A 25,183-nucleotide genomic window follows, 5' to 3' on the forward strand; every position below is an offset into this window, starting at 1 on the left:
ATTTATAGGATATCTGTGTCTCTGTGTGTGTGTGTGCACAGCTTTTCACTGTGTGGATCGAAACAGGAAAGAACAGAGAGCAAGCAAACAAAAATGATCTTGAAGGGGGATATGTTCTGCTGTTATTTCCTTTACCATGGACAAATTATGATTAGAAATGACTAATCATGAATAATCTGTGGTAATAAGTCACAGACTTCATTGCTTACCACCACACAGGCGTGCGTTGTTTCCTTATCGACAGTGGTGCACGTTTATGTCCTTACCGTTCCGACAATTTTGAAACCGTGCGTGTGTGAGCGCGAGAGAGACTTTGCCGAGTCATTCTGATAAGCAGGCCTCACACAGGAAGTTTACTTGGGCACCTTTGGACTGTTATAAACACTACATTTTTTTACCGTCAATGGTGATTTCACCATAAGACAACTTTGTATTTTGGTTCCCTTTTTGAAATATAACGCAACATATAAAGAATACCCCTTTGTAACACGATGCTGATAATTCATATAGAAACGTATGTATCTGAAAGTGGTTTTATGTACATTTTTAAACTCCCTATAAACACATTTTCTCCCCTACTTGGGGACCAGGACTTTCAGGTTTTGCTGTTAAATATGAAGTTTATTTCTATATCTTCACCAGGCTTCCTTATGATGTTGTAATCTGACCGTACATGTAGCCCCATTCTGACATCCTCTCTGACATTATCCCCAAATAAATCAAGGTAAATATGACTCAAATTAGTTTTTGATGAAAACCCAGATAATTGTACGGGTCGGTACTCTAAAGCCAGTCGCGTGAACGCAGAGGAGGAGACAGAGTCAAGCGCGTGGGCCGAACATTATCTTTCAGGCAATCAGTATCTCCGGGGCGGGGCTATTCGACATTTTTTTTATTTTTTTAATATTTTTTCTACGACTCCCTGTACCGTTACCTCGTGTGCTGAAAGGAACCACGTAACACGCCGCGGAGCCCCTAAGCCGACAGAAATGTGAGACGAGAGCGGAGGGAAGTTACGCCACGCAGCCCGGAGCGACCGTTTTGAAAAGGGGGGAAAGTTGAAAGGGAAACCACCCCTGCGGGTGCGGGTCCCACCATGGGAGAAGTCAGGAAGACCAAGACTAACCCGGCAGCGACGGCGAACCTATTGTCCACGGTAGTTTTCTGGTAAGTCGACAGAACGCCTCGGATGGGACCCGCAGCTAGCTTCTGTTAGCGGGCTATTTAAAAAAAGTGTTGCAAAATGTTTGGTCTTCGTTGTCCTCAGTGTCGTGAACGTATGACTAAGTTATTGTTAACGGAAAACAACCAGAAGGGTTCAGTCAGTGGGTTCCTGTCAGCTGCTTTGGTTACTTCAGGTTTTTAGAAGAAATGGTCACGTGTGTCATCTCTCTGTAAAACACGTTGGTCGCTGCTGACGTCATACTCGTTATAGAAACAGGTTAACTGCTTGTATTGTTGACCACATGTATCACCCTTAATGTGTAAAGAACTTGAAGTGACACCATTTAATCAAATGCATCCGACAAGTGTGCATTCATGGCTGTGAGTGCAAATTTTTAAACACTGTGCTCATCTCTGTCCAACTCCATATTCTCCCCACTGACTCCGCCGATCGTTTCTCCGTCAGGTGGCTCAATCCATTGTTTCGCATCGGATACAAACGCAAGCTGGAGGAAGATGACATGTACGAAGTGCTTCCGGAGGACAGGTCGGAGAGACTGGGACAGGAACTGCAGAGGTAGAGAGGTCCTCCAAAATCATCTCCGGGCATGTAATCTATTACCGTAGTACACTGTCACAAGTTGTGTTTGCAACTTGGCATCTGCACAGGATTCACGTCACCGGTATCTTAACGAAACACGAACTTAAGATGAGTAGAAGTACATTATCACTATGTTATTATCGGTTAAAATGCAGTTGAAGAGCTCAAATCCAGAGCTGTTTAAAGAGACAAAACGCTCAGTCGTCACGTGATTCACACAGACTTCAGCACGTTTGCGATTTAGAAAAATTGCGCTCTATTGCGACGTGGAATTAGAATTTGATTAGTCATTCATCCCCACTAGGTTGCAGTTGCAGGTTGCAATAATGTCCGTTTTCGACCCTGAGTCATACATTTTCCTGGATCGTCAGGCGGCCGCCGTACACGGTTCACATTGTAATGTTTAACTTCAGCAGACGGACAATTTGTAAAACAGGTTAATGATTCAATGTGTGAATCTGTTTCGTAAAGCCTCGTGTTTTACAACACATGCAGTGCAGTTTGGGTCCAGCTCCTGAACACAAACGCCCACACCCCCGAAACAAGCCCCTGCGAGGCAGCCAAAGATGCACTGGTTGTGTCAAATTTTGAAGTAAAAGTAATCCTCTTGGGTCTGTTGTTTAGTCGAGAAATGGACTGCACGGGGCCCAGTTTTTGAATTTGACACACAGCTCTTGGTTGTTTCACGGTCTGTATTCTAGCAAGGCTGTAAAGTAGTAATCCAACATCTCATCGTCGGCCGTTTAACTGACAGTGAAATCTGAAATTATCGGTCAACAAATGGGCGTAAAATCCCGCTCTCGAGGACTGCCTGCTCTGTATCTTTACCAGTTGGTCTGTATTCATGCACGGTGTGAGTCAAACTGTTCAAAAAGAATCTTGTGTCAACACTGTTGGTTTCCAGTGATTTAAATGCAATCTGTTCATAGAGCTTTGGTGTGTTATTGTGTGTGTGTGTGTGTGTGTATCAAAGAGCTTCTTCCTCTGTGCCATAGAGCTCCGTTGTTAAAACACATCAATGCTCGATTGCTGCCTCACAGGCTCTTATGACACAATAAGAAAACATCACATAACATGGCGTCTTTATACGGCAGATACTGGGATCTTGAGCTCCAGAAGTCTACCAAAGAGCTGCGCACGCCGAGCCTCTCAAAGTGCATCGTTCAGTCCTACTGGAAACCATATGCAGTGCTGGGATTCTTTACTCTCATTGAAGTAAGTGTTTGACGCTTTGGGATTGAGGCGTATGATCTCTGAAATCATTTTAGATGCAAATATTCAACCCAAAACTAAAGAAACAAATATTTAAATGTGCATATCGTCGTCCCGTGCATCCTTGTAATTAGTGTGTCATGATGCTTATCAGGAGGCCATCAAAGTGATCCAGCCCGTCATCTTGGGGAAGATGATCCTGTACTTTGAGAATTACGACCCGCAGAACTTGACGGCCCTCTACGATACGCTCGGCTACGCGACCGCCATGTCTTTGTGCACCATCGGCCTGGCCTTGCTCCACCACCTCTACTTCTACCACGTCCAGAGGACGGGCATGAAGATCCGAGTGGCCATGTGTCACATGATCTACAACAAGGTCAGTTAGGTGGGGACAACTTGCTTGTGCTTCTTAAAGGAGAACATAACAGCTCTGATCTTCATTGAACGCTGCTCATTTCAAATTGCAGATCTGTACAGCGTTTAGCTCCGGTAGAATGGACAGTGTTTGTGATATTTTAAATACAAGTGTTCGTGATTCCTCACTAATGATTCCTGTCTTTTTCTCTAGGCTCTGCATCTCAGCAGTTCAGCCATGGGAAAGACCACCACGGGCCAGATCGTCAACCTCCTTTCCAACGACGTCAACAAGTTTGATGACGTATGTGAATTTTAAGTCTCTTAGAGGGGGGAAAAGCAGACGGGTTGCTATTTTCATTTTGCAGGTCGCCACTTATGAAACATCTTGAGTTCTGGATACGGTTATAGCTGCAAGATGAGTTGGTGTGACGTTGCGTTTGTGGTTAGAGTCTCATGGCAGCACCGCATTCCCTCCAAAACACACTTCTCTCTCAGCTGAAGGCTCCGAGGCTTTGTGGCACCAAACCCGCTTTGTCTCGCTGGAGTGTTGCCTTTGGTTTTAATTAGTGAGTCAGAGGCCGCTGTTAAATCTGTACTTTCTTGAGGGCATTTAGTTTCTTGGCACTGGCCTCTTATTGAACCCTGTCACGCTCTCATGCAGGTTTTAGGCTTTTGAAAGTAACCCGTCCTGTACAAACTGGCCAGAGATAAGCAGACACGTGACCCGAGTGATCACTGAAGTAGTTCCGTCCTGTTCTTGCACGTTTCTTTCTTTCTTTCTTCTCCTCATTCACAGTGAGTTGTCCACAACAGGTGACTATCTTCCTGCACTTCCTGTGGGTGGGGCCCCTCCAGGCAGCGGCGGTCGTGGGCCTGCTGTGGGTGGAGATCGGCCCGTCGTGCTTGGCGGGCATGGGGGTCCTCATGTTCCTGATGCCTGTGCAGACCATGTTTGGAAGGCTCTTCTCCAAGTTCAGGTAACACACACACACACACACACACACAGTCAAGCTGAGACCTGCAATGTACAATGGTTGTGTAATATATAAAATCAGATAAAAAGAGAGGTTAGGCACTGTAGTCGCATTGGTCGAACCTGATTTGAGTTATTAATAGCTTTAAAAGGAAGTAGCGGTTGTCATTGTAGTTTTGTAATATATATAAATTGCGTAGGAATCAGTGCACGTTTGAGATCACACACAACCTCATTTTGAAAGTTTGCCAACGTGTCTTGGGTTTTCCAGCAGCATTTAAGCAAACGCACGTTTTCTACTTTCCTTCGCAGGAGCAAGACGGCCGCCCTCACTGACGACAGAATCCGCATCATGAACGAGGTGGTGACTGGAATGCGGATCATCAAGATGTACGCCTGGGAGAAGCCCTTCGCCACTCTGGTCTCCGAGGTCAGAAGGTAAAAACGTCACAAGCTTCTCAGGATGTTTTTAGATCAAAGGAAGCGTTTAAAGAGCCACTGGCTCACCAAACAAATCTGTTTCATTTATCTTATTTTGCTAAATGTGTGATGGTTTGTGGTCTTGCCACCCGCTCTCAATGCCATTAGTTGCAGTAAATGTTGTTAATAGCAACAAGCAACGGGTGTTTTCAGTCCCAGTGGTAGAAACCCTGAGTACTGGTCCTGTTCTCATTGGATTGAGCCACTACAAGCTGTGTTAAACATGAGTAGTATTGTTCGTGATTCTGTTTGACAACGCTGCCTGTGATTCAGGTTGTGCACTAGTGGCATGCTGTTCCCGACGCTCCCTATAAGTGGTTGTTGGAACTTTCTGTGCCCTCTCAGGAAGGAGATCTCCAAGATCATGAAGAGCTCGTACCTGCGAGGCCTCAACATGGCCTCCTTCTTCTGCGCCAGCAAGATCATCGTCTTCATCACCTTCACCCTCTACGTCCTCCTGGGCAACACCATCACTGCCAGCCGCGTGTTTGTGACGGTGGCGCTGTACACCGCCGTGCGGCTCACCGTCACGCTCTTCTTCCCGAGTGCCATCGAGAAGCTGTACGAGACCCGAGTCAGCATCCGCAGGATTCAGGTGCGATTTGATACGGTTTGATTTAGTTTTTGGATTTTAGAACAATGGGTTTCAGTTAGCGTGGTGTTCAAGGTCTCGCCGTGTCTATAGGAAAGCCAAGAAAACGCTGCAGCTCTTTGTGATATCTCAGTTCAGGCTGCTGATCTCTTATCTGCTGATGTCACATGGCTCTAATCTGAAGGTCCAGCTCTGTAAAGCCACAATCTTGTTTTTTATAGAGATGCAGTTAACGTGACATGTAGTTGTAAACCAGCTAAACTTGTACTTAACATTACCTAATGATTTACCCGACCCCTTCTGTGTTTTTAACTTTAATTTATTTGTTTTTGTGGTCAAGGAGTTCCTGATTCTGGATGAGATCGTAAAATGCAAAGCTGAACTGCCACATGATGAGAAGGACGCCTCAGTGGAGATCCGGGACCTGGTCTGCTACTGGGACAAGGTCAGATACTGTTTCTGACGGAAGCATTCGTCACACATGATGTGTTCAAGGACCTTCAGAAAAAGGAAAATCCGCCCATTAATGATGTTTTTTTACAGCTGTGAAAAATGGTGCAGGTCTTGCGATCATGTTAAGAAAACGTGCTTTTCAATCCTGCCGGCGGGTTTTGGGTTCAGAGGGTTAACAAAATGGTTTGAACATTTTTTACCCCGGCCCAACCCGACAAGCAGAAACAGTATAGTTTGTATATGTTTGTAATGTTGTGTAGAAACCTGATTTATGCTTTAATGTTTGAATGTGTTTTGAACCCCTGCAGAGTCTGGACGCTCCATCTCTGCAGAACCTCTCCATCAGTCTGAAGGGCAACCAGTTGTTGGCCGTGATTGGACCAGTGGGAGCTGGAAAGGTCAGATATCTACTCGCGTCATCGTTTCAGATTTAGAAAACTCGAATAAGAAGCTCGGGTAGTTCGTGTGCACTTTCCACGTCTTACCTTTTCTCGTGTTCATCCAGTCGTCGCTGCTGAGCACCATCCTCGGAGAGCTGCCCAAAGAAAAGGGGGTGCTGGAGGTGAAAGGTCAGCTGACGTACGCCGCCCAGCAGCCCTGGGTGTTCCCCGGAACCATCCGCAGTAACATCCTGTTTGGGAAAGAGCTCAACCACCAGAAGTACGAGAGAGTCATCCGAGCCTGCGCTCTAAAGAGGGTGAGCCTTCATTTGATGAATACCTCCCATTACACGAATCTGCAGGACACAAAGTACTTGTTCAAATGAGATAACGGACTGACTCATTAAATGCTAAATTCATTCATTGCAGCCATTAAAAGTATCTTGCTTATGTTCTAAAGACATTTAAGATTTAGATCAGGGCCTTTGTGGTGATACATGGATATTAAGCGACATAAGCCGAGGCTATGACCGATATCGGCCTGGAGGCAAACTGTATTTAGCGACAGTGTTGTACACAAAGGCATCCCACAGCAGAGGCTCAGCTGAAGACTGCTGAGGATGGTTACAAATGTCCTCATGTTGCATCGAGGCTTCGAGTTAGCACGGTGTCCCAGCTGGTTAGATTTCCCTAGCGTTCATAGCACCAGAGGCCGACCTATGATTCGGTCTGTGTAACCTAGCGAGAGGAAAGGTAACCAGTTAATGAGTCACTTGGGAGTCCTGTGACTCTGTCCACTTACAACTGAATCTAAGCTCACCTCTGACACAGGACAAACACACTCATCATTGTCTTTGATTGTACCTTTCATGTCTGGCACACACACACACACACAACCTTGGACTTATGTCTTTGTGAGGGCACTCCTTGACCATAATGTATTCCCTAGCCCCTTACTCTAACCTAAACCTACTATTAACCTGAACCTTAAAACCAACTCTGTCCAAAAGTGAGGACCAGCCAAAGTGTCCTTAATCTATTAGTCCTCACAAAGATAGCTGAACTAGTACACACACACACACACTCCCTCTAATTGAAGCTTATATGGGGCGAGACTGTGGCTAAGTGGATAGCAGGGCTGTCTTTCAATCAGAGGGTCGGCGGTTCGATCCCCGGCTCCGGCTCTGCTAGTCGCATGTCGATGTGTCCTTGAGCAAGACACTTAACCCTGTAAATTGCTCCTACGGTGTAGAAATGTGATAGAATCTGAATTGTAAGTCGCTTTGGATAAAAGCGTCTGCTAAAATGACTGTAATGTAATCTAGAAAGCATAAACCAAGTCCATCTTGTTATACGCGGTACGTAACGAGCCCGGCGGTGTTAAAGTAAGAACAGCAATATGCTGACTCACTGGGTGTTGTTATCCTGTTATTGTCCGCTTGTGTAAATGTGTAATTTGAAGCTGTTTTTTTAACTGCCCGAGGGGATTACATGAGTGTGAGAGAAAAGCCAGATTTGACCTGTAGAAACCGGCTTTCTTGCCCCTGAATAAGCCCGATTTTTATGTGTGTATTTGCATGACACAGGCAGTGCTGTGACATGTTTGCTGTTATTACTAAAATGCTTATTTCCATTATAGTCATCTGCCGATTGTTCGATTAATTATAGAAGTAACGGTTTAATGGTGTTGTCTATGAAATGTCAAATTGGGAAAAATATCCGTCAACAAAATCAACATTTTCTGATGTGGTAAATTATTTCAGCACCAGTTCAAAACCCGAAGATATAAAACAACTCGGGAGCCTTTTGTGTGCACCACTGTACTGTGATGTGTGTGTTATCCCACATTACAAACCTATTTACACATGCTTGATAAGATACAAATACAAATGTGAATTGTCAACGCCTGTGTTACGCACACGGTTATCTTTGCTGCGTGACTTCATCAGGCTCAGCCCACTTATACAGGACACTTTGAGGGTTCATTCAACCCTTCCACGTAGCTGGAGATATCTAGAAACATTCTAAAAGTCTGACGTTATCTATACCAAAGAACTACATTTACAAGATTTCATTTGAACACATCATATAATCTACCTCACGCTCAATACTCAATATGGCCACAATCCAGCACATTGACCCCACAAGTTCATTGTGATCCCTGTTCTGCTGGTGCAGGACCTGGAGCTGCTCCCAGACGGAGACCTGACTCTGATCGGGGACCGAGGAGCCACACTCAGCGGGGGACAGAAGGCTCGCGTCAACCTGGCGAGGTAAGAGGACCAACACTGACAATAACCTGAAGGCTTTTACTCTGTGAGGATTAGACAAAGGCATGACGACTTGTATATGTTTTTATTAGTACAAAATATTGCCACTAAGCAGAATATATAAGCAAAGACTGTGTGACATAATGTACAACAAGATTGAAGTTGAGATCATATGTTTGTTGAGCACTTTTATTCAACATCATGACGATTTCAAGCGTTCCTCTTTGTCAATCATCCTGATTTTGATCTATTTCTATAGCACATTTAATACACAGGACATTCAGTGTGCTTTACATAAATGAAGATGGAATATGATCAAAAGATAGTACAAAGTACATCAAATACTAACTAAACAGAATAAAGACATTATAAAAACATTTAAATGAATATATATATATTTATATGCCTTTTTAAAGTTGATAAAGATAATAAGTACAGATATTTGTTATTTATATTATATCGAACTGTATGACGCTAGCATAAAAGCTGGTGTGGTTCTTCCTGCTGTCGGTAACACCAGTGTGTGTCTTCAGGGCGGTGTACCAGGACGCAGACATCTACCTCTTGGACGACCCTCTGAGCGCCGTGGACGCCGAGGTCGGCAGACACCTCTTTGAAAAGTGAGTGATTGTTAAGAGTTCCATCAGTCTCATGTTCCCGTATCAGAGCAGCAGGGGAAGGTTCGACACGCTGTTGCACCGCAGCACAGGGGCTTTATCTGATCTACCGAGCAGGAATATACTGGAGCGCTGTGGTCCACACCCTCCGGAGGAGAGCTTGAAAGCTGGAACGGAAAGCCGTCAGCGTTGGATCTCAGCGGGAGAAAGTTCCTGTAAAAACTTGCATTATTCAATAAATACTGAAGCCAGAAAGACAATTGAAGTCGGCCCCACTCTTCCTGTTGGACTCTCCCGCTTGGATACCACAGTCCCACTGACAGCTACAGTACATCGACTTGGGAGTAGTTTCTCCCTCTAATCATTAGACGCACAGTATTACAGGTTAGTGCTGAATCCTGAGCCGTTCTCTGCTCCATGTCCATGATCAGGTGCATCTGTGGCCTCCTGAGGAACAAGCTTCGGATCCTGGTCACCCACCAGCTGCAGTACCTGAAGTCAGCCGACCAGATTGTGGTGCTCAAGGAGGTCGGTGTTCATACAGTAAAGTAAAATAGTCCCCATGTACTCAGAGATGTAACCCTTATGCCTCACTGGGGATATTCCATGCATTCTACAGACCCGGGGCGTCATTACAGGAACATGTCCTGGCTGCTTGTCCTGTTTTAACTCGAGTCTTCCTGGTACAGGAAGACTTCCTGGTACAAAGTGTGTGTTTGTGTTGGCAGTGGTGATGTAAACAGACACACAGGTGCAGAGTATCCTAACTGTGTGTGTGTGTGTGTTTGTGTGTGTGTGTGTGCGTGTGCGTATCAGGGTCACATGGTGGCAAAGGGGACGTATACGGAGCTGCAGCAGTCCGGACTGGACTTCACCTCCCTGCTGAAGGAGGAGGAGGATGAGCAGCCGCCTCCTCAAGACCTCCTGATCAGGACCAGAACTCTGTCCCAGAACTCGCAGACCTCCTCCATCCAGTCGGTCAAAGACGGAGACCAGCTACCGGTTTGTTCTTCATCTTTTCATGTGACCCACACACCCCAATGTCCTTTACTGAATGGTTTGGGAAGAATACAATTCATTAATAGTGTCAGTTGGTAATCTGTGAAACTGTGACCACGAGTTAATCCGCTGCTGTCCACACAGGCAGAGACGGTGCAGACGGTAGCAGAGGAGAGTAGCGCTCAGGGAAACATTGGAGTGAGTCTGTACGTCAAATACCTGAAAGCTGGAGCCAGCATCGTGGTTCTGCTCATCGTCATACTGGTGAACCTTCTGGCTCAGGTCAGTTCATTTCACTGTTATTTCTTGTTCTACAGTTCAGTGAGGACGTAATAGAGTTAGCTGTCCTCTCTGCATTGAGGTTCAGAGAAACATTGAACTATAGCCTGTTTGTTTATCCTCTAGGTATCGTACATCATGCAGGACTGGTGGCTGGCTTACTGGTAAGTTTGAAAACCACTGAACATTAATCATCAGCGTTGCTTTCATTGTTTTTATGTAACTTGGTAACATCTTGACTGATCAGGGCTGACGAGCAAGAGAAGCTGAGCGATAACAACAGCACCGTCATCCAAAACGGACTGAACGCCACCGCAGAGCTGAACACCGCCTTCTACCTGGGTGTTTATGGAGGTAATGTGACAGCACGTGTTGTACTGTGTGTACTGTGTGCTATCTCAGAGGTGTAAAGGAGAGCATTCTGCTGTTTGTCTCTACAGGTTTGACTGTTGCCGTCATCATTTTCGGCTTCTTCAGGAATATGCTCCTGTTCCACGTGCTGGTGAAGAGCGCACAGTCTCTGCACAACCGCATGTTCACGTCCATACTCGCGACACCGGTGCGCTTCTTTGACGTCAACCCCATTGGTGAGTTCAAACATTACAGATAGCTAATATATAAGCCGATATTGGTAGTGTTCTGGGCATATTGACTCAAGTTATTCCTCTAACACTATTTTACACTTTGTATTTTCCCCGGTCATCTTTGAGTTCAGTGTGTAGTAGAGAAACAAGGAAAACTGTACTGCTGTGGACGGATAAAGCATGAAAGACGTCAGAAGATTATCCACTAAACGTTATCATTCCATAGTATGATATTCTCTGTGTTCTCTCACCTCAGGAAGAGTCTTGAACCGCTTCTCAAAGGACATCGGCCAGCTGGATTCTAACCTGCCGTGGACGTTTGTGGACTTCATTCAGGTGAGCAGGAACTTGACCGCAGAAGAGCCTCTTGGTTATTCAGTACAGCAGCGCCATGGTTGGGTTCAAGATCATTGTATGAAAGTTATTTAAAATGAGACGGCTGCTGCCACTCAGAGACGTATTTGAATAGTGCAGCCCGACAATCAACTAACAGTTCCCCAATCCTTAAAATACAGTGTCGCTAAACAATTAGCTTTCTTTTATCAGCCCGTTGTCATTATCAAACTCTGTACGGCTGCTAGCGTTACCTGCAGAGGAAGAGGACGGACAAACGGTGGAAAACTGAAAATGTCTGCACATTCATGTTTTGATAGATTGCTGGTGTTTTATTGCATTTGACACGAGAGTTCTCAGCATCTAATGGAGTAAGACGCCGCCCCTCGTGCAACCTGCGAGACATTTCTTTGACATGCTTTTTAAACTTGCAGCTGTTCTCTCCCATTGTGGCTCTTTCTATACATGTCCGGTCATGTCTGAAACCAGCATTAGTAACCAGTACCCTTGTGTTTCCTCTCTGAGCAGGTGTTCCTGCAGATTATCGGGGTGATCTGTGTGGCAGTGTCCGTGATCCCCTGGATCCTCATCCCAGTTCTCCCCCTGCTCCTCGTCTTCATCTACCTGCGTCGATACTTCCTGCAGACCTCCAGAAACGTCAAACGCCTCGAGTCCACCAGTGAGTGTTCCACACAGACCTCATAATGTGTGCGCTGTATGTTAGTGAGTTGTAGGGGCTTTTTGTTGATTGCAGCTTGATCTTCCCTGCAGCTCGGAGTCCAGTGTTCTCCCACCTGTCGTCGTCTCTTCAGGGCCTGTGGACCATCCGAGCCTTTGGAGCAGAGGAGAGGTTCCAGAAAGTCTTTGACGCACATCAGGACCTGCACTCAGGTTCTCCTCAGTACTTTAGATTTACTGTTTTTAAATATGAAGCGTTTGAGTTCGTCCTGTGTTGATGACGCGTTTCCTTTTCTTGAACAGAGGCCTGGTTCCTGTTCCTGGTCACCTCTCGCTGGTTCGCCGTCCGTCTTGACGGCATGTGCTCCATCTTTGTTACCGTCAGCACCTTTGGCTGCCTGCTGCTCAGAAACCGTAAGGAAGACTTTAAATCTAAACATTCAACACTGAACATTTCTGACTTTGTGGTGGACGGCAGTGAAATAAAACCTGGTTCTGTTAGAGCTGGACGCCGGCTCCGTGGGTCTGGTTTTGACCTACTCTGTCACACTGATGGGAATGTTCCAGTGGGGTGTCAGGCAGAGTACAGAGGTGGAGAACATGGTAAGATACTCCTTCTGTCTTTGACTTTATTTACAACTTGTATCTTTAGCTGAAGGATGTGTGTAATTCATTTAGGTGAGTTGGCCTTTCACTAATGTGCATAAAGTGTCCAAACATGTCATTTGTAAAGTTATTAATCACATTTAATGTCTGTTTTGTGTAACTAACAAATAAATACTTATAAAGATGAACCACACATAACAGAAATACACAATGAAATGAATGTGGCCGCTCTCCAGATGACGTCAGTGGAGAGAGTGGTGGAGTACACTGAACTGGAGAGTGAAGCACCCTGGGAAACCCAGAAGCGCCCTCCTTCCGATTGGCCCAACAAAGGCCTGGTGAAGTTTGACCAGGTCAGCTTCTCCTACAGCAGTGATGGACCGATGGTTCTGCATAACATGACGGCAATATTCCGGCCCAAAGAGAAGGTTGGACATCTTTTGTTTGTCTCCAGAGGACACCATGTTGAAGCCAAGCTGTTCTGCTAAACCAGACTCTTCCTTCCTGTGTGTCAGGTGGGCATCGTGGGTAGAACAGGTGCTGGGAAAAGCTCTCTGGTCTCAGCTCTGTTCCGCCTGGCGGAGCCTCAGGGGAAGATCTACATCGACGGTGTTCTGACCTCTGAGATCGGCCTCCACGACCTGCGCCAGAAGATGTCCATCATTCCTCAGGTAAACATCCGCTGACCTATTGTGTTGAAGCCATAGAAATAGAACGGACATTCCCACTTAACAAGTCCTGGATTCTCTAATGGTGGCGTGCCGTGTAACACAATCGGTAGCATCTAGTGTGTGCTCGTAGTACCGCCTGTCCCTTTTTATAGTAATAATTTATTTATTTTGTATACTGCTTTTAAAGGTTCTTTATGTGGTAAAAACAGCAATAACAATAGCTAAGTATGTATGTATGTATATAATTGGTGCAACGGATCATAGATCAGCACAAAAGAGAACTTTTAGAGATCCCTGATCACCCTTCAACCGCTCTGAAGTCTGTAAACCATCAGAATTTAAATCCTTTTTAGAATAAAGTCTCTTAAAGGGCCAGTGTGATATAATAATAACCAAGAGTTTAACTCTGTTCCCCAGGACCCGGTGCTGTTCACGGGCTCCATGAGGAAGAACTTGGACCCTTTCAACCAGCACAGTGATGAAGACCTGTGGAAGGCTCTGGAGGAGGTAAGCATCCACTCGGCTCACAAGAGTTGAGTTTCTAGCTCTCATTGCGTCAGACAGACACTCACTCCGTGTTCCCCCCAGGTGCAGCTGAAGTCTGTGGTGGAGGAGCTGCCGGGGAAGTTGGAGACGGTTCTGGCCGAGTCGGGCTCCAACTTCAGCGTGGGCCAGAGGCAGCTGGTGTGTCTGGCCAGAGCCGTCCTGAGGAAGAACCGCGTCCTGGTGATCGACGAGGCCACGGCCAACGTGGACCCCAGGTACTGCTGAGACGGCTCACCTCATGATATACCTGCTATATGCCCGTGTTCAGTGGGGGACAGGCTCCTTTAATTCGTCTTCATTCATTGTACTCTCTGCAGGACAGATGAGCTGATCCAGAAAACCATACGGGACAAGTTCAGCGAATGCACCGTGCTCACGATCGCTCATCGCCTCAACACCATCGTAGACAGCGACAGGATACTGGTGAGTCAGAGTACCCTGACATCAGTGATGTCAATCACAGACCTGAAACAAAGTGGCATATTTTGTAAATCCAACTTAAGTTGTTTCACTTGATGGACAAAAAGTAGGCGCTGGGATGCTTTTAACTGAAGATACAACAAATGTGATTTTGTTTCCAGGTTCTAGATGCAGGGAGAATTCATGCCTATGATGAGCCTTACACCCTGCTGCAAGATCCAGATGGGATCTTCTACAAAATGGTGCAGCAGACTGGCAAGCAGGAGGCAGCAGCTCTGCTAGCGGTAGCTAAGCAGGTGAGAAACCTCTTTGTACACGTTTTAAAATGTGAGGCACTTCTATCTTAAGCCAATCTTACTCTGTAAACGATGTCTTTTCAGGCGTACGACAGCAGGAGCCGTTCTAACATACCAAACGGACATTCAGAAACGGCAGACAGTGAAGTTATGTTTGAGACCGCTCTCTGAGCTCGGGGAGTCTCTGCTTTGCCAGAAGACTTAAAATGTGCCTGGACCCGTACTGCGCTCCCCCCTCCCTCCACCAGGTGGCGTCTGAAGAGGCCTCACTGTGGCCTTGAATGGCCGAGCCAAATATATGCCGTTTCCTACAAGCAGAGAGCGCTTGGAACTCACTGTTGAAATAGATCACTATTTATTTTGTATGCTTCATATTTATCTCATGTTAACAAATTGCCTTGGAGAATTACTTTTAAATGGCCGCATACTCCTTACAAAACTCTAAGTGCCTTATTTCCTGTTGGAAGCACTTTGTACATGTTAATTTAACCAATAGTAGCACCTATTGCACAGGATTAATGATCACTAAATGTAAGAAAATAAAAGTCTGTTTTTTTACGTTGACGTCTTGTTCAAGCTTTACACTTCGTTTTTATACTGTTCACTATGCTGATTGAAAGTTTACAGGTCAGGTGACAATCAGAACACAGCTGCTACAACTGGTCATTTCTGTTCAAATTATTTAACACTTAGTTGTTGTTTCAACTGTCAATTCATGATGTAAAATGCTGTATAAACATGTACAAATCATAATGTCAGCAACTGTTTTAACTTGAATAAAATTAAACCTGTATGAGTCAATGATGTACAAAACCATATTGTGACAGTTTGCATTACAATTGACATCACATCTGCTGCACCCTCTTTGTTTTGCAGCAGGTCTAACTCTGTCCAGAACCTTAAGGCACAAATGCCCCAAAAAATAAAGTTTTATACATGCTATGACCGTTTTATGAATTTTTTCAAAAAACAGTCATAGTATAGCATGTCGAAGGATGATCTTTGTGGGTTTGACTTATTCATTTTAAGTGTTGGACATCAACCTCATAATAATCAAATAAAAACACACGCACCTCAGGTCTTCTGTCACTCTGATCAGAAAGGATAGTCTACTGTTTGGCTTTGCACGTTAATATACCACTGCATCTCACAAGCATTGAACCCATGTACCCAGGTCTTCTGATTCTCCGACCTATAACTGTGAGCTGTTTGATCTGACACTGCTCTGTGGTAGAAACATTAGTCTAATGTCTCATAGCTCATGGCCGATAGAGAACCGGCAGGCAGACTGAAAATTTGGGTCGATTCTTATGAGGTGTGGTAAGTTTAGAGTTCCAACATCCAAAGAGGAAGTCAGACACACCAAGAAAGAGGTTAGGAGCGACAGAATCGATAACTCAGGTTAATGAAAGCTTGGTTGAAAGGCTGGAATTTTCTGGTTCGATCCTTATCGTGTTCAGAGTTTTGAGGCCCGACATCGAATCACAAAGTCAAATACGTGTAGAGACATAACTTGAGTGTCAAGGCAGATGTGTTTAGGAGGTCTGTCTTTCGTGTGATAACCAAACATAAAGTCAAATACACGAAGAAACCATTCAACTGTGTTGGGTCGATTAGCTCAAGTTGATTACCGACTGGCTGTAATTCCAAAGATTGCGTGTTCGATCCTTATTGTGTTCATTGTGTTTTGAGGTCTGACCTGCAATTGCAGAGTCAAATACGACCAAAAAACAAATCAAGTGTGGTGTCGAATAGCTCAGGCTGATGGCAGACGGGCCACAGCCCGAGAGATTGTGGGTTCGAACCTTATAAGGTGCGACAGCTTTTGAGGTTTGACAGGCCATTGCAGAGTCAAATACGCCAGGACACGGTGGAAGTTGTGGCTTTGATCGTGTTCAGATGTCCCACATCCAATCACAAAGTCAAATATGTGTAGGGACCAGTTGCTGGTATCAGGGCAGATGGGTTAGGGTGATAGAAGACTGGTTACAAGACAGGAGGTTGTAGGTTCCATCCTTATAGGGTGCAGCAAGTTTTGAGGCTTGACAGGCCATCGCAGAGTCAAATACGACAAAAACACAATTGAAGTGTGGTGTCGAATAGCTCAGGCTGATGGCAGATGGGCTAGAACCCGAGAGATTGTGGGATCGAACCTTATAAGGTGCGACCGCTTTTGAGGTTTGACAGGCCATCGCAGAGTCAAATACGTTCCGAGAAGAGTTCCAAATGCGAATGGTGCTGGTGGCGTAGTAGTGGTATTCCTGGACTAATCATCCTACTTCCATGGACTAAGTGGGTTCGATTCCCGCACGTTACATCAGTGTCTAGTGCTCTGCCGCGGTGGTGGGGGCATTGTCCCCACCGAAGTTTTGGAGAAATGTAACCAGGGGGTTATGGGAAAATGGATGATGACCAGCTGAAATTTAAGTGAGAACAAGGGAGAACGTGACTTCTTTTAAGACAGTTTTGCTTGATGGTTGGGTATATATAGTCTTATGCCGCTCTTGCGCTCTTGCGCTCTTGCGCTCTTGCGCTCTTGCGCTCTTGCGCTCTTGCGCTCTTGCGCTCTTGCGCTCTTGCGCTCTTGCGCTCTTGCGCTCTTGCGCTCTTGCGCTCTTGCGCTCTTGCGCTCTTGCGCTGGGATTTACAATTAACTGACCCACATAGGGTTTAAACCAGGGGTCACCAACCTTTTTTAAACAGAGCTACTTCAAGGGTACCAAGTAGTACGAAGGGCTACTTATTTGATACAAACTCCCTGAATAACAAAATTGCACAGATCACCTGATGATATATGTGAGAGACCGTTTGATCACGTCAGTTAATTATTCCTCACAATAATTATTAATAATGATTTCCACAACAATGATGGTATAGCTACACATACATATTTAAACATGCAACTTTTATTTCTGTTTCAACATTTGAAAGTCAGAGGTATCACATCTGATATGTTTGTTCATCACATGATCAAAGCCAGTTACTTTTGTTTTTGCTGGTGAATGATCCAGTGGTAATGTAGACATTTTGCAAAGTCTGGGTCACCTCGCCTCTACCCCCGCCACCCCTGAGTTGTTGCCCCACGGCCTGTTCCGAGGATTTACGGACCTGACGACGGGGTGTTGGCTACCTCTGGTTTAAACACACAACCTCAGGACTTTTAACCCATGTTATATCACTTTGAGCTATTTGACCTTCGACACAGTTTCTTAGACCTTTTGGCTCCTCCACATGGGGCATTGGACTTCAAAATCCACTGCACCTCATAAAAAGTCAGTAGGCTGTTTTTCTCTTGTTTTTTATTTTCAATCCTACAAATTGTATCCTAAACTATAATGATCGGGGTCATTATAGGGGTTTTATGCATTGGGACGTACAATAGTACATCTTGTTCATTTTAAACACTTAACATTTTAAGACTGTGGGCATAAATGAGTTCCCTGCAGGTTGGACAGTCTGAAGCCGTTCACTCTAACACTGAGATCACACTAAACAAACACTGTCACAGTTTGTGTTTGAGGCATTTAAGAACAGACACGTGGAGAAATATGTGTCGTCAATATTCAGAGTACAGTGCCAAGTATGAATTATAGATGTAATATCCAATGAGGCCACAAGATGGCAGCAAACATCAACTTTAAATCACATCAGTGGCTTCATGTTGTGTCATGTACAAATAACATTATTTTCTTTACCGTTATTCATCAGGAACCGAGTTTTCAGATCATGTCCCACCATCCCAACAAGCTGCAGGACACAGAAGTAGAACATGATGTTAAAATAGATTTGGAGCTTTAGAGATGAAAGGGTTCGTTCACAGTTGTAAAACAGTAGTTCACTGCAACATTCCTTCTGTTCATATAACATATATAATAATTATGTCACTGCCATGTTGTAGACTTTTTAAAAGACACGACACAAATGTTTTATATAATGTCCTTCAAAATGATAAGAGCCCAAGCAGCTCACATACAATGCATGAACTGATATTTATAATATTTTTGGGGGGGATTTCTCAGATGCAATACGCAGCTAGTGTTAAGCAACGTTCTTAGTCAGTGATTGTGTGAATGCAGGAGGTTTGACAGATGAATCTGGCCTCACTTTGAGTGAAAACAGAGGCTACACCTCCATACTGTGAGACCTCTAGACCTTCAGCGTTTGCTTTTCTCACTCTGTCAAGATTGATTACGAGACATTTCCCAAACCACTGGCTGACTCTGATTGGCTTTCCTCACTAAATGAAGTTCTTACAGTCAATATTAATGAATGTTTATAATCTTAATCTATTTTCAAAGCATCAGGAAAAACAATATTGTGTCTCTTACACAGACAATTTCTATTATTTCAGGTTCCAACACAGCTTGATGGAAAATATCACCTGGCTGTTAGGTTCAAGGAACCTCTAGACTGTGGGTAAACCGCATGTGCCTTACATAGCTCAAAAAACCGTAGTTCCTATTGGCTGGCTCCTCCTCCTCGCACGGGTATGACCTGTAATTGCCTGTCTAGAAATCTATCTGTCCCTTACTCCAAACATACTATTCTTTACAGTTTAAAACATTCAATGACTGTCTTTTATGGTAAACATTCTATATAAAGATAAGGATTTGCAACTTTTGGCAAAAACCTTCACAAGCAAATATAAAGGTGCTACTAAGATACACTTCTAACTACAAATTCTAAAACACTTCTACAATTATGAATCTTCTAATTATGATTTCTTATTTATGAATCATTAATACCCTGGAAACACAATCCCCTGAAGCTATCCGAGGATGAGTTCCCCTATCTAAACAATAGTAAACAACAATTCAAGTTGTTTCTTTTTTCTTCTGATCACCCTACGCTTGCCTCACTACACACAATAACAGTCGATTCCGGTTGAAGTCCTCTGGTGTCCAGGTGGTGGGGCTGTAGATGGTGGAGGTGGGAATGGTCCTGCATCGAGTCCAGGCTCCATCCTGAGGGCGAGAGAAAAATTTCTGAGAAGCCTTGTCTGCTCTTTTTACACTTGACAAAATTACATTTCTTAATTATTGCACCCTGAAATCCCATTATAACCCAATACAACAAAAACAATCCTCAAAATAATCAAACAAAACAACTCAGTCTATTTTCCAAATTTCCAGTATCTCACCGGATGTGTTTAGAAGTCCATCTGGGCCTAATCAGGTCCTTCAGGATCTCAGTGAAGATGTTCAGGAGCTGCTTGTGAAGTCCTGCTATGGCATTGATGGTGGCCTCAACTGAACAGTGGCCATCAGAAGTTCAAATTCTTCCTCATCGTCGACACGTAACTGAATGCCCCTCCTACCAGTCGGTGACTGGATTATCGACACCGGAGTTCTCTGCTAGCTCGTGGCTGAGTGTCGTCAAACCCGGCCAGCGCCTTGGTCACCGATCCATCAGAAGCTGTGTTATTTGGAACGAAAGTACCACAGGCGGATCCAAACTCCGCCCCTCTCAGCTAAAATCATATCTAATGCTATTCTGCAAGGTCATTAAACTAGTCTTCGCTAGCTGTGCATGCAGTCCTGATATGGCGTCCCTGGTGAAGTTTACAAAACGCTGTTGATTATAGTAAATGTAATTGATCCAATTGACATTTTTATTGATTGACACCCTTTGAGAGAAAACAGATTCTAAACCTGCAGCTATTTGATTTCTGGTTTTAAATTCATTAGACACCCCCCTTGGTACCCCTATGTCATCTATGTATCTTGGCTATAAAATGAACCTCCCATGGTCCAGTCCCCCCTGCTAGTCAGTACCACTTACACCTGTGGACCCCATCCACAGCCAGCTGCCTGGTGATACAATAGGCAACTGCTTTCTCCTGTCAGCGGATGCCTCTGTGTTCTCCACCTGTGAAAACAAAACGTGACTCATGTTAGTTAGCGCCCTTGTATATTCTATTGGTGGCAGCATGGGCATCTGTCGCTGTGGGGGTCTCATGAAGGGATGTGGTCCTGGACTGTCTTCCTCCTCTCTGTGGGCAATCTCTCACCCAATGACTCTCAACTGAACATTTTTACCATAACAGTTAACGTGACTTACAAACAGTATATTACAGTCTCATTCAACCTTTAAACGTATTTCAACACTACTAGAACGCAGACTAGACACACGTATTATTGGACTTATTGTCCTGTTTTATTCAACCTTAAGTCCTCTGGTTTAACACGCTAATTTAACTTTACCAGACCCGAAGATATTCATGAAAACCCACGGGAGTTTGACTCGACCAGTTAAGGCATCACTACTTCAGTCCGCCCAGCTCCACTAAATGCTTGTTATTCTACTTCTCTTAATTGCCCACACGATGTCTATTTTAATACACGGCAAAGGCCCGACGAGAGATGTAACAATGGATCCCCGGCCTCAGAAGCTAACCACCGCTAGCCTTAGCACTCCTAAACAGTAAGCCGATTTCGACTCGGGAATGCGAAAACCGGACCACTAAAAGCCGCCACTTAAAGACTCTCCCGGCCACACATCCCCAGATATGCCGATCTCAAAACAAACTGTTTTTAAACAGTTAGCCTGCTGACCCAGTAGTACACGAGCTAGGCCAGAGAGACTCCCAGTCCGTGCACACTAGTACGGCCGAGCAGACTAACCACTTTTTAATCCCAATGTGGTCATTTTTCTTTTTATTACAGTGCTCGTAATATTCATCCTTATAGTCAGTACCCTTAATTCATTCTGCAGTATGTTTCACAATGTAAATATACATCACTCAGTTTGGAAATGCTACCCATAGCATCAACACATGCTACTTAGCTTCATGCGTCTCCCCTCGTGGTCAGCCTCTGGGCACAAATCACGGCCATTTCCGGCTAAAATTCCTATTTCTACCTAAACAGATTTCATTAAACGGCTCTGCGTACCTTTTGTTCGTGGCCACTCCAAAAATGTCTGTGATTCATGACCGTAAGCCTGCACGAAACCAGTCGAAGAGGTTCCTTCGTGGTTGCCAAATTGTTAGGTTCAAGGAACCTCTAGACTGTGGGGAAACCGCATGTAATCCAGCCTCTTACACAAAGAGAGCCGGTTTCAATTATAAACAAAGCATTTAATACCTCTCATGCTAAAACAATTGCATAGTGGAGTACATTATTTACAGTTACACCGAATATGACCTGCTCACCCCAAAAAACGTTACCACCCACCCAGTGGTACAGGAGCAAGAGGCCGGAATTTCTTTCTCTCCCGCCTTACATAATTCAAAAAACCGTAGTTCCTATTGGCTAAATCCAGCTGGCTCCTCCTCCTCGCAGGACCCTCGCACGGGTATGACCTGTAATTGCCTGTCTAGAAATCTATCTGTCCCTTACTCCCAACATACTATTCTTTACAGTTTAAAACATTCAATGACTGTCTTTTATGGCTTAACACTTCTATGATAAACATTCTATATAAAGATAAGGATTTGCAACTTTTGGCAAAAACCTTCACAAGTTTCACAAGCAAATATAAAGGTGCTACTAAGATACACTTCTAACTACAAATTCTAAAACACTTCTACAATTATGAATCTTCTAATTATGTATTCCAAAACACTTCTAATTATGATTTCTTATTTATGAATCATTAAACACTTCTATTATAATTTCTTAAAACATAGTTCTAAACCCAAATTTCCTACAACTGTGAGGAAGAGATGTAGAACGAGGAAGAAGAAGAAGATGGAGTACAATAAGACGCTGCACTGTTAGGTGAGTTACCGCAACTTCCTGTTTACAGTAAAACAGCTTTACCATGACTGTGCTCTACTGTAACTATAGTTTACAGTATGATACTGTAAATATGTTCTGGAGTACAATCATGTAATTGTGTTTTAAAGTACACAACTGTAAATATATACACATTATTTATAGTAGACGGTACAAGTCCTGGGATATGGAGAGGCTCTCTGGAGGTAGAACTCATGTCTGATGTGGGACATGAACATTATGCTTGAGGCTGATTTAATTTGGTGAACTGGGAGAGGATGAGTTTATTCAGAGGTGACTTTACTCGACCTGGAACCAGCCAGACTTCCTCCTCCCTCCTCTTCCTCTCAGGGATGTGGTCTTCGTCAGGGTCTCCTCTGATCCACCTCTCTGTGTGGAGAAACACTGGAGACAAATACAGCTGCCACCTGAGCATCTGTTTTCAAATATTATATAAAATGTTGTATTTCATAACTGTTCCCCAAATAAAAGATGATCATTTATAATATCTCCTAACAGAAAAACCTTTGAACCTTTTTATTGAAATGCTTCAGTAAATATAAACCAGTAGCTTTCTGTTTTAAACGCTGATTTATTGTTTTTTTAAGACTCCATAACATGAGTGTAATAAAGGGAAATCATACATCAATATCTCAAGTATTTATTGAGTGTATTTACAACTGTACATTTCAAGTTATTGTATTTTCATAAAGTACAGACTCAGTCAGCTGCTACCTGGTGAACACAGATGTTCACTTCTCTGCAGCCAGAACTACTGCAGTTTACAGTAAATGAAGTATTTTAATGAGGAAAAGAGAACAAACAGACAATGACCATTATCTCTCTTTGAAAGATCAACCAAAGATAATTCTCATATTTACATTGTTGTTTGTTATTGTGTATTATTACACAATACACAAATGATACCGACTCATGATATCGATAGAACAGTTATGGCCTCTACTTGTTATCCCAACGGAACAATTCATCATAAATATGAGCAGCTTAAAGAATAATCCATAATTATCATCACACCAGCTGACTACTGTAAACACAGTGTTAGTACTTATTATCATCTAACCATCAGCAGACAGAAGACATCAGCACTTTACCGCCACACTGATGACGGCTTCACCAGATTTCAAACTGCTTGTCTTTCTTAAATGATGTTCTGTCCACGATGTTGTTCCTGAAGAGTCTAGAGAGAGAGAGAGAGAGAGAGAGAGAGAGAGAGAGAGAGAGAGAGAAGAAGAATATGATGGAACAGGGTTCACTGATCTGTGAGAACAGCTGTGTGGATTAATGCCCGGTGCTCACCGCACAGTGTCCATGGAGGGGTTGATGGAGACCAGCTGGAGTAAGTTGTCAGTGGAAGCATCAGTGATGTTGTTGTGACTCAGACTGGAACACAGAGGAGCATTTGAGACTTTATATGTGGAGGCAGCAGCTCCAGATTCAGGTTTATTCGTAGGGTTACTGTGTATGACTCCAGCTGTTGCTCTAACAAATATAGATTTCTGTCACATGAACACATTACAGATGGACACTCACTCCAGGACTTGTACTTTGTGCAGATGTGTGCTGAGTCTGAGCAGCAGCTGGTCCGTGAGCTGACAGTGACTGAGGTCCAGCTCAGTCAGCCCCTCAGACAACTCCAGCATCAGGGACAAAGCTCCACAGGCCCTCTGATCCAGTGTGGTGTGACTGAGGTCCAGCTCTCCACCCAGGGCTCCACAGAGGGACACTGCCCGTCTCACTGTGTCCCTCTCGCTGTTCACAGGAACCAGGGACAGCAGCTGGAGGAGGACGGCTTTACTGGCTCTAAACAGGAGAAACAGAGCAGACTGTTGGGATGAAGAAACATGGAAACTAGCTTCTTCTCTGGTCATTCTGTGGTCTTTCCCACCTGAGGAGGACTCGGTCTAGGACAGGAAACAGCAGGTCCAGTCCGCTGTCCTCCACCTCACAGTCCTGCAGGATGAGCTCTGCTTTCTGGCTGCTGCGTCTCAGGATGGTGGAGACGGCCCTGCAGTCCTCAGCAGTCAGCCTGAGAGTCTCACTGACATCCAGCTCCACACAGGAGGAGCAGGACAGATCCAGCCTGTGCTGCACGGTCCTGAGCAGGTGGACTGCTGCCCCCTGCTGGGCGTCAGAGGCAGCACAGCTGTGGACAAACCTCAGCAGAAGTTTCCTGTCAACACTGGAGGAAAAATACATCTAAAAATCAAACAAATAAGATAAGCAGAAAGGTTCATTGATCAGATACCGAAATGATCTGCAGATTCACATTTACTCCAAACAAAAGACACAAATAATATGAATTAAAGGATAACTATGTTTCCTGACAACTTGTACTCTTATTGTTGTAGTTTTCTCCTTCATTTCTATCAGTCACAACAACATAGAGCCCGTTAATAGATAAGATCTGGGAACATGGTGACGTCACCGATAAGCCTTCTGATTGATCGAGACACACAAACGGTCGGATGATCAGACAAGTTGGAAACAAAGCTTCAGGTTAAACAAACTTCTGTGAAAGAGACGGTAAACAATATGTTTATTACTGATAGAATAGAACAGAATTATCTTGTAATGTCCTATATATATATATATATATTCCTCTGTGAACTCTATCCTGAGTGTTGGAGCGTACTGATACTAATGTCTGACCTGATTTGAGAAACTTTGTCCAGCATAAAGAGGATGAACTCTACTTCCTCTGCTGGTACGGAGGTCCACAGGAGGTTCAGTTTAACTCCGTCACTGTGTCGGAGGGTGAAGAGCAGAGCAGCACAGTCCAGAGAGTCCATCCCTCTGCAGGTGAGGTCGATCTCATGATCCAAAGACCTCAGTAAACCGGCTACAAGAGGAGCGGCTCTAGCTTTATAGATCTCTCTGATGGCGGTCAACACAAAGCTGGGACAGAGCCTGAAAGACACCAGAGGTCTTTG

At 44.4% G+C, this 25,183-nt stretch overlaps 2 protein-coding genes and 1 long non-coding RNA gene across 4 annotated transcripts; 1 reads left to right on the forward strand and 2 right to left on the reverse strand.

The window, feature by feature from the left end:
* The first annotated feature begins 920 nt into the window (after window positions 1–920).
* On the forward strand, window positions 921–15,511 carry LOC142952709 (ATP-binding cassette sub-family C member 4-like). 2 transcript variants are annotated; one of them, XM_076094591.1, is made up of 31 exons: window positions 921–1,167; window positions 1,631–1,741; window positions 2,860–2,980; window positions 3,132–3,356; window positions 3,549–3,638; window positions 4,151–4,314; window positions 4,623–4,748; window positions 5,136–5,385; window positions 5,723–5,827; window positions 6,144–6,233; window positions 6,341–6,532; window positions 8,394–8,488; window positions 9,019–9,105; window positions 9,534–9,630; window positions 9,919–10,104; window positions 10,246–10,383; window positions 10,507–10,544; window positions 10,628–10,734; window positions 10,821–10,967; window positions 11,221–11,300; window positions 11,826–11,976; window positions 12,069–12,188; window positions 12,279–12,389; window positions 12,478–12,578; window positions 12,818–13,009; window positions 13,097–13,252; window positions 13,670–13,759; window positions 13,841–14,013; window positions 14,116–14,221; window positions 14,380–14,514; window positions 14,599–15,511. In XM_076094591.1, exons 1-31 carry the CDS (start codon window positions 1,097–1,099, stop codon window positions 14,683–14,685), a joined length of 3,942 nt encoding a protein of 1,313 aa, XP_075950706.1. In that variant the 5' UTR covers window positions 921–1,096; the 3' UTR covers window positions 14,686–15,511. The 2 variants fall into 2 exon arrangements, with proteins under 2 accessions (XP_075950706.1, XP_075950707.1); XM_076094592.1 differs by lacking the exons at window positions 921–1,167; window positions 1,631–1,741; window positions 2,860–2,980; window positions 3,132–3,356 and having other exon boundaries at window positions 3,562–3,638; window positions 4,134–4,314.
* On the reverse strand, window positions 11,198–21,490 carry LOC142952710 (uncharacterized). The gene is made up of 4 exons (XR_012954708.1): window positions 21,408–21,490; window positions 18,951–20,382; window positions 18,210–18,261; window positions 11,198–14,263 (listed from the first exon to the last, which is right to left on the reverse strand). It is a non-coding gene; the product is annotated as an uncharacterized LOC142952710 (long non-coding RNA).
* Window positions 21,491–22,877: 1,387 nt separating this feature from the next.
* On the reverse strand, window positions 22,878–24,869 carry LOC142952717 (uncharacterized). The gene is made up of 4 exons (XM_076094600.1): window positions 24,139–24,869; window positions 23,784–24,053; window positions 23,550–23,633; window positions 22,878–23,430 (listed from the first exon to the last, which is right to left on the reverse strand). The coding sequence occupies exons 1-4, from the start codon at window positions 24,447–24,449 to the stop codon at window positions 23,364–23,366; spliced, it is 732 nt and encodes a 243-aa protein (XP_075950715.1). The 5' UTR covers window positions 24,450–24,869; the 3' UTR covers window positions 22,878–23,363.
* Between the last annotated feature and the right edge of the window lie 314 nt (window positions 24,870–25,183).

This window comes from Anarhichas minor, unplaced genomic scaffold (genome assembly GCF_050575085.1).
Source record: "Anarhichas minor isolate MPS153535 unplaced genomic scaffold, ASM5057508v1 ptg000018l, whole genome shotgun sequence".
In the NCBI taxonomy this organism is placed as follows: Eukaryota; Metazoa; Chordata; class Actinopteri; order Perciformes; family Anarhichadidae; genus Anarhichas; species Anarhichas minor.

What these genes read in the sequence shown, in the direction of transcription:
- LOC142952709 (XM_076094591.1), top strand. Translation starts at nt 1,097, where the DNA reads ATGGGAGAAGTCAGGAAGACCAAGACTAACCCGGCAGCGACGGCGAAC. An exon ending in GACCAGTGGGAGCTGGAAAG is followed by an intron (nt 6,234 to 6,340) that starts GTCAGATATCTA and finishes GTGTTCATCCAG; the next exon opens with TCGTCGCTGCTGAGCACCAT. An exon ending in AGATGTCCATCATTCCTCAG is followed by an intron (nt 13,253 to 13,669) that starts GTAAACATCCGC and finishes TCTGTTCCCCAG; the next exon opens with GACCCGGTGCTGTTCACGGG.
- LOC142952717 (XM_076094600.1), bottom strand. Translation starts at nt 24,449, where the DNA reads ATGTATTTTTCCTCCAGTGTTGACAGGAAACTTCTGCTGAGGTTTGTC. An exon ending in CACAAAGTACAAGTCCTGGA is followed by an intron (nt 23,634 to 23,783) that starts GTGAGTGTCCAT and finishes TCTGTGTTCCAG; the next exon opens with TCTGAGTCACAACAACATCA. An exon ending in CCCTCCATGGACACTGTGCG is followed by an intron (nt 23,431 to 23,549) that starts GTGAGCACCGGG and finishes CTCTCTCTCTAG; the next exon opens with ACTCTTCAGGAACAACATCG.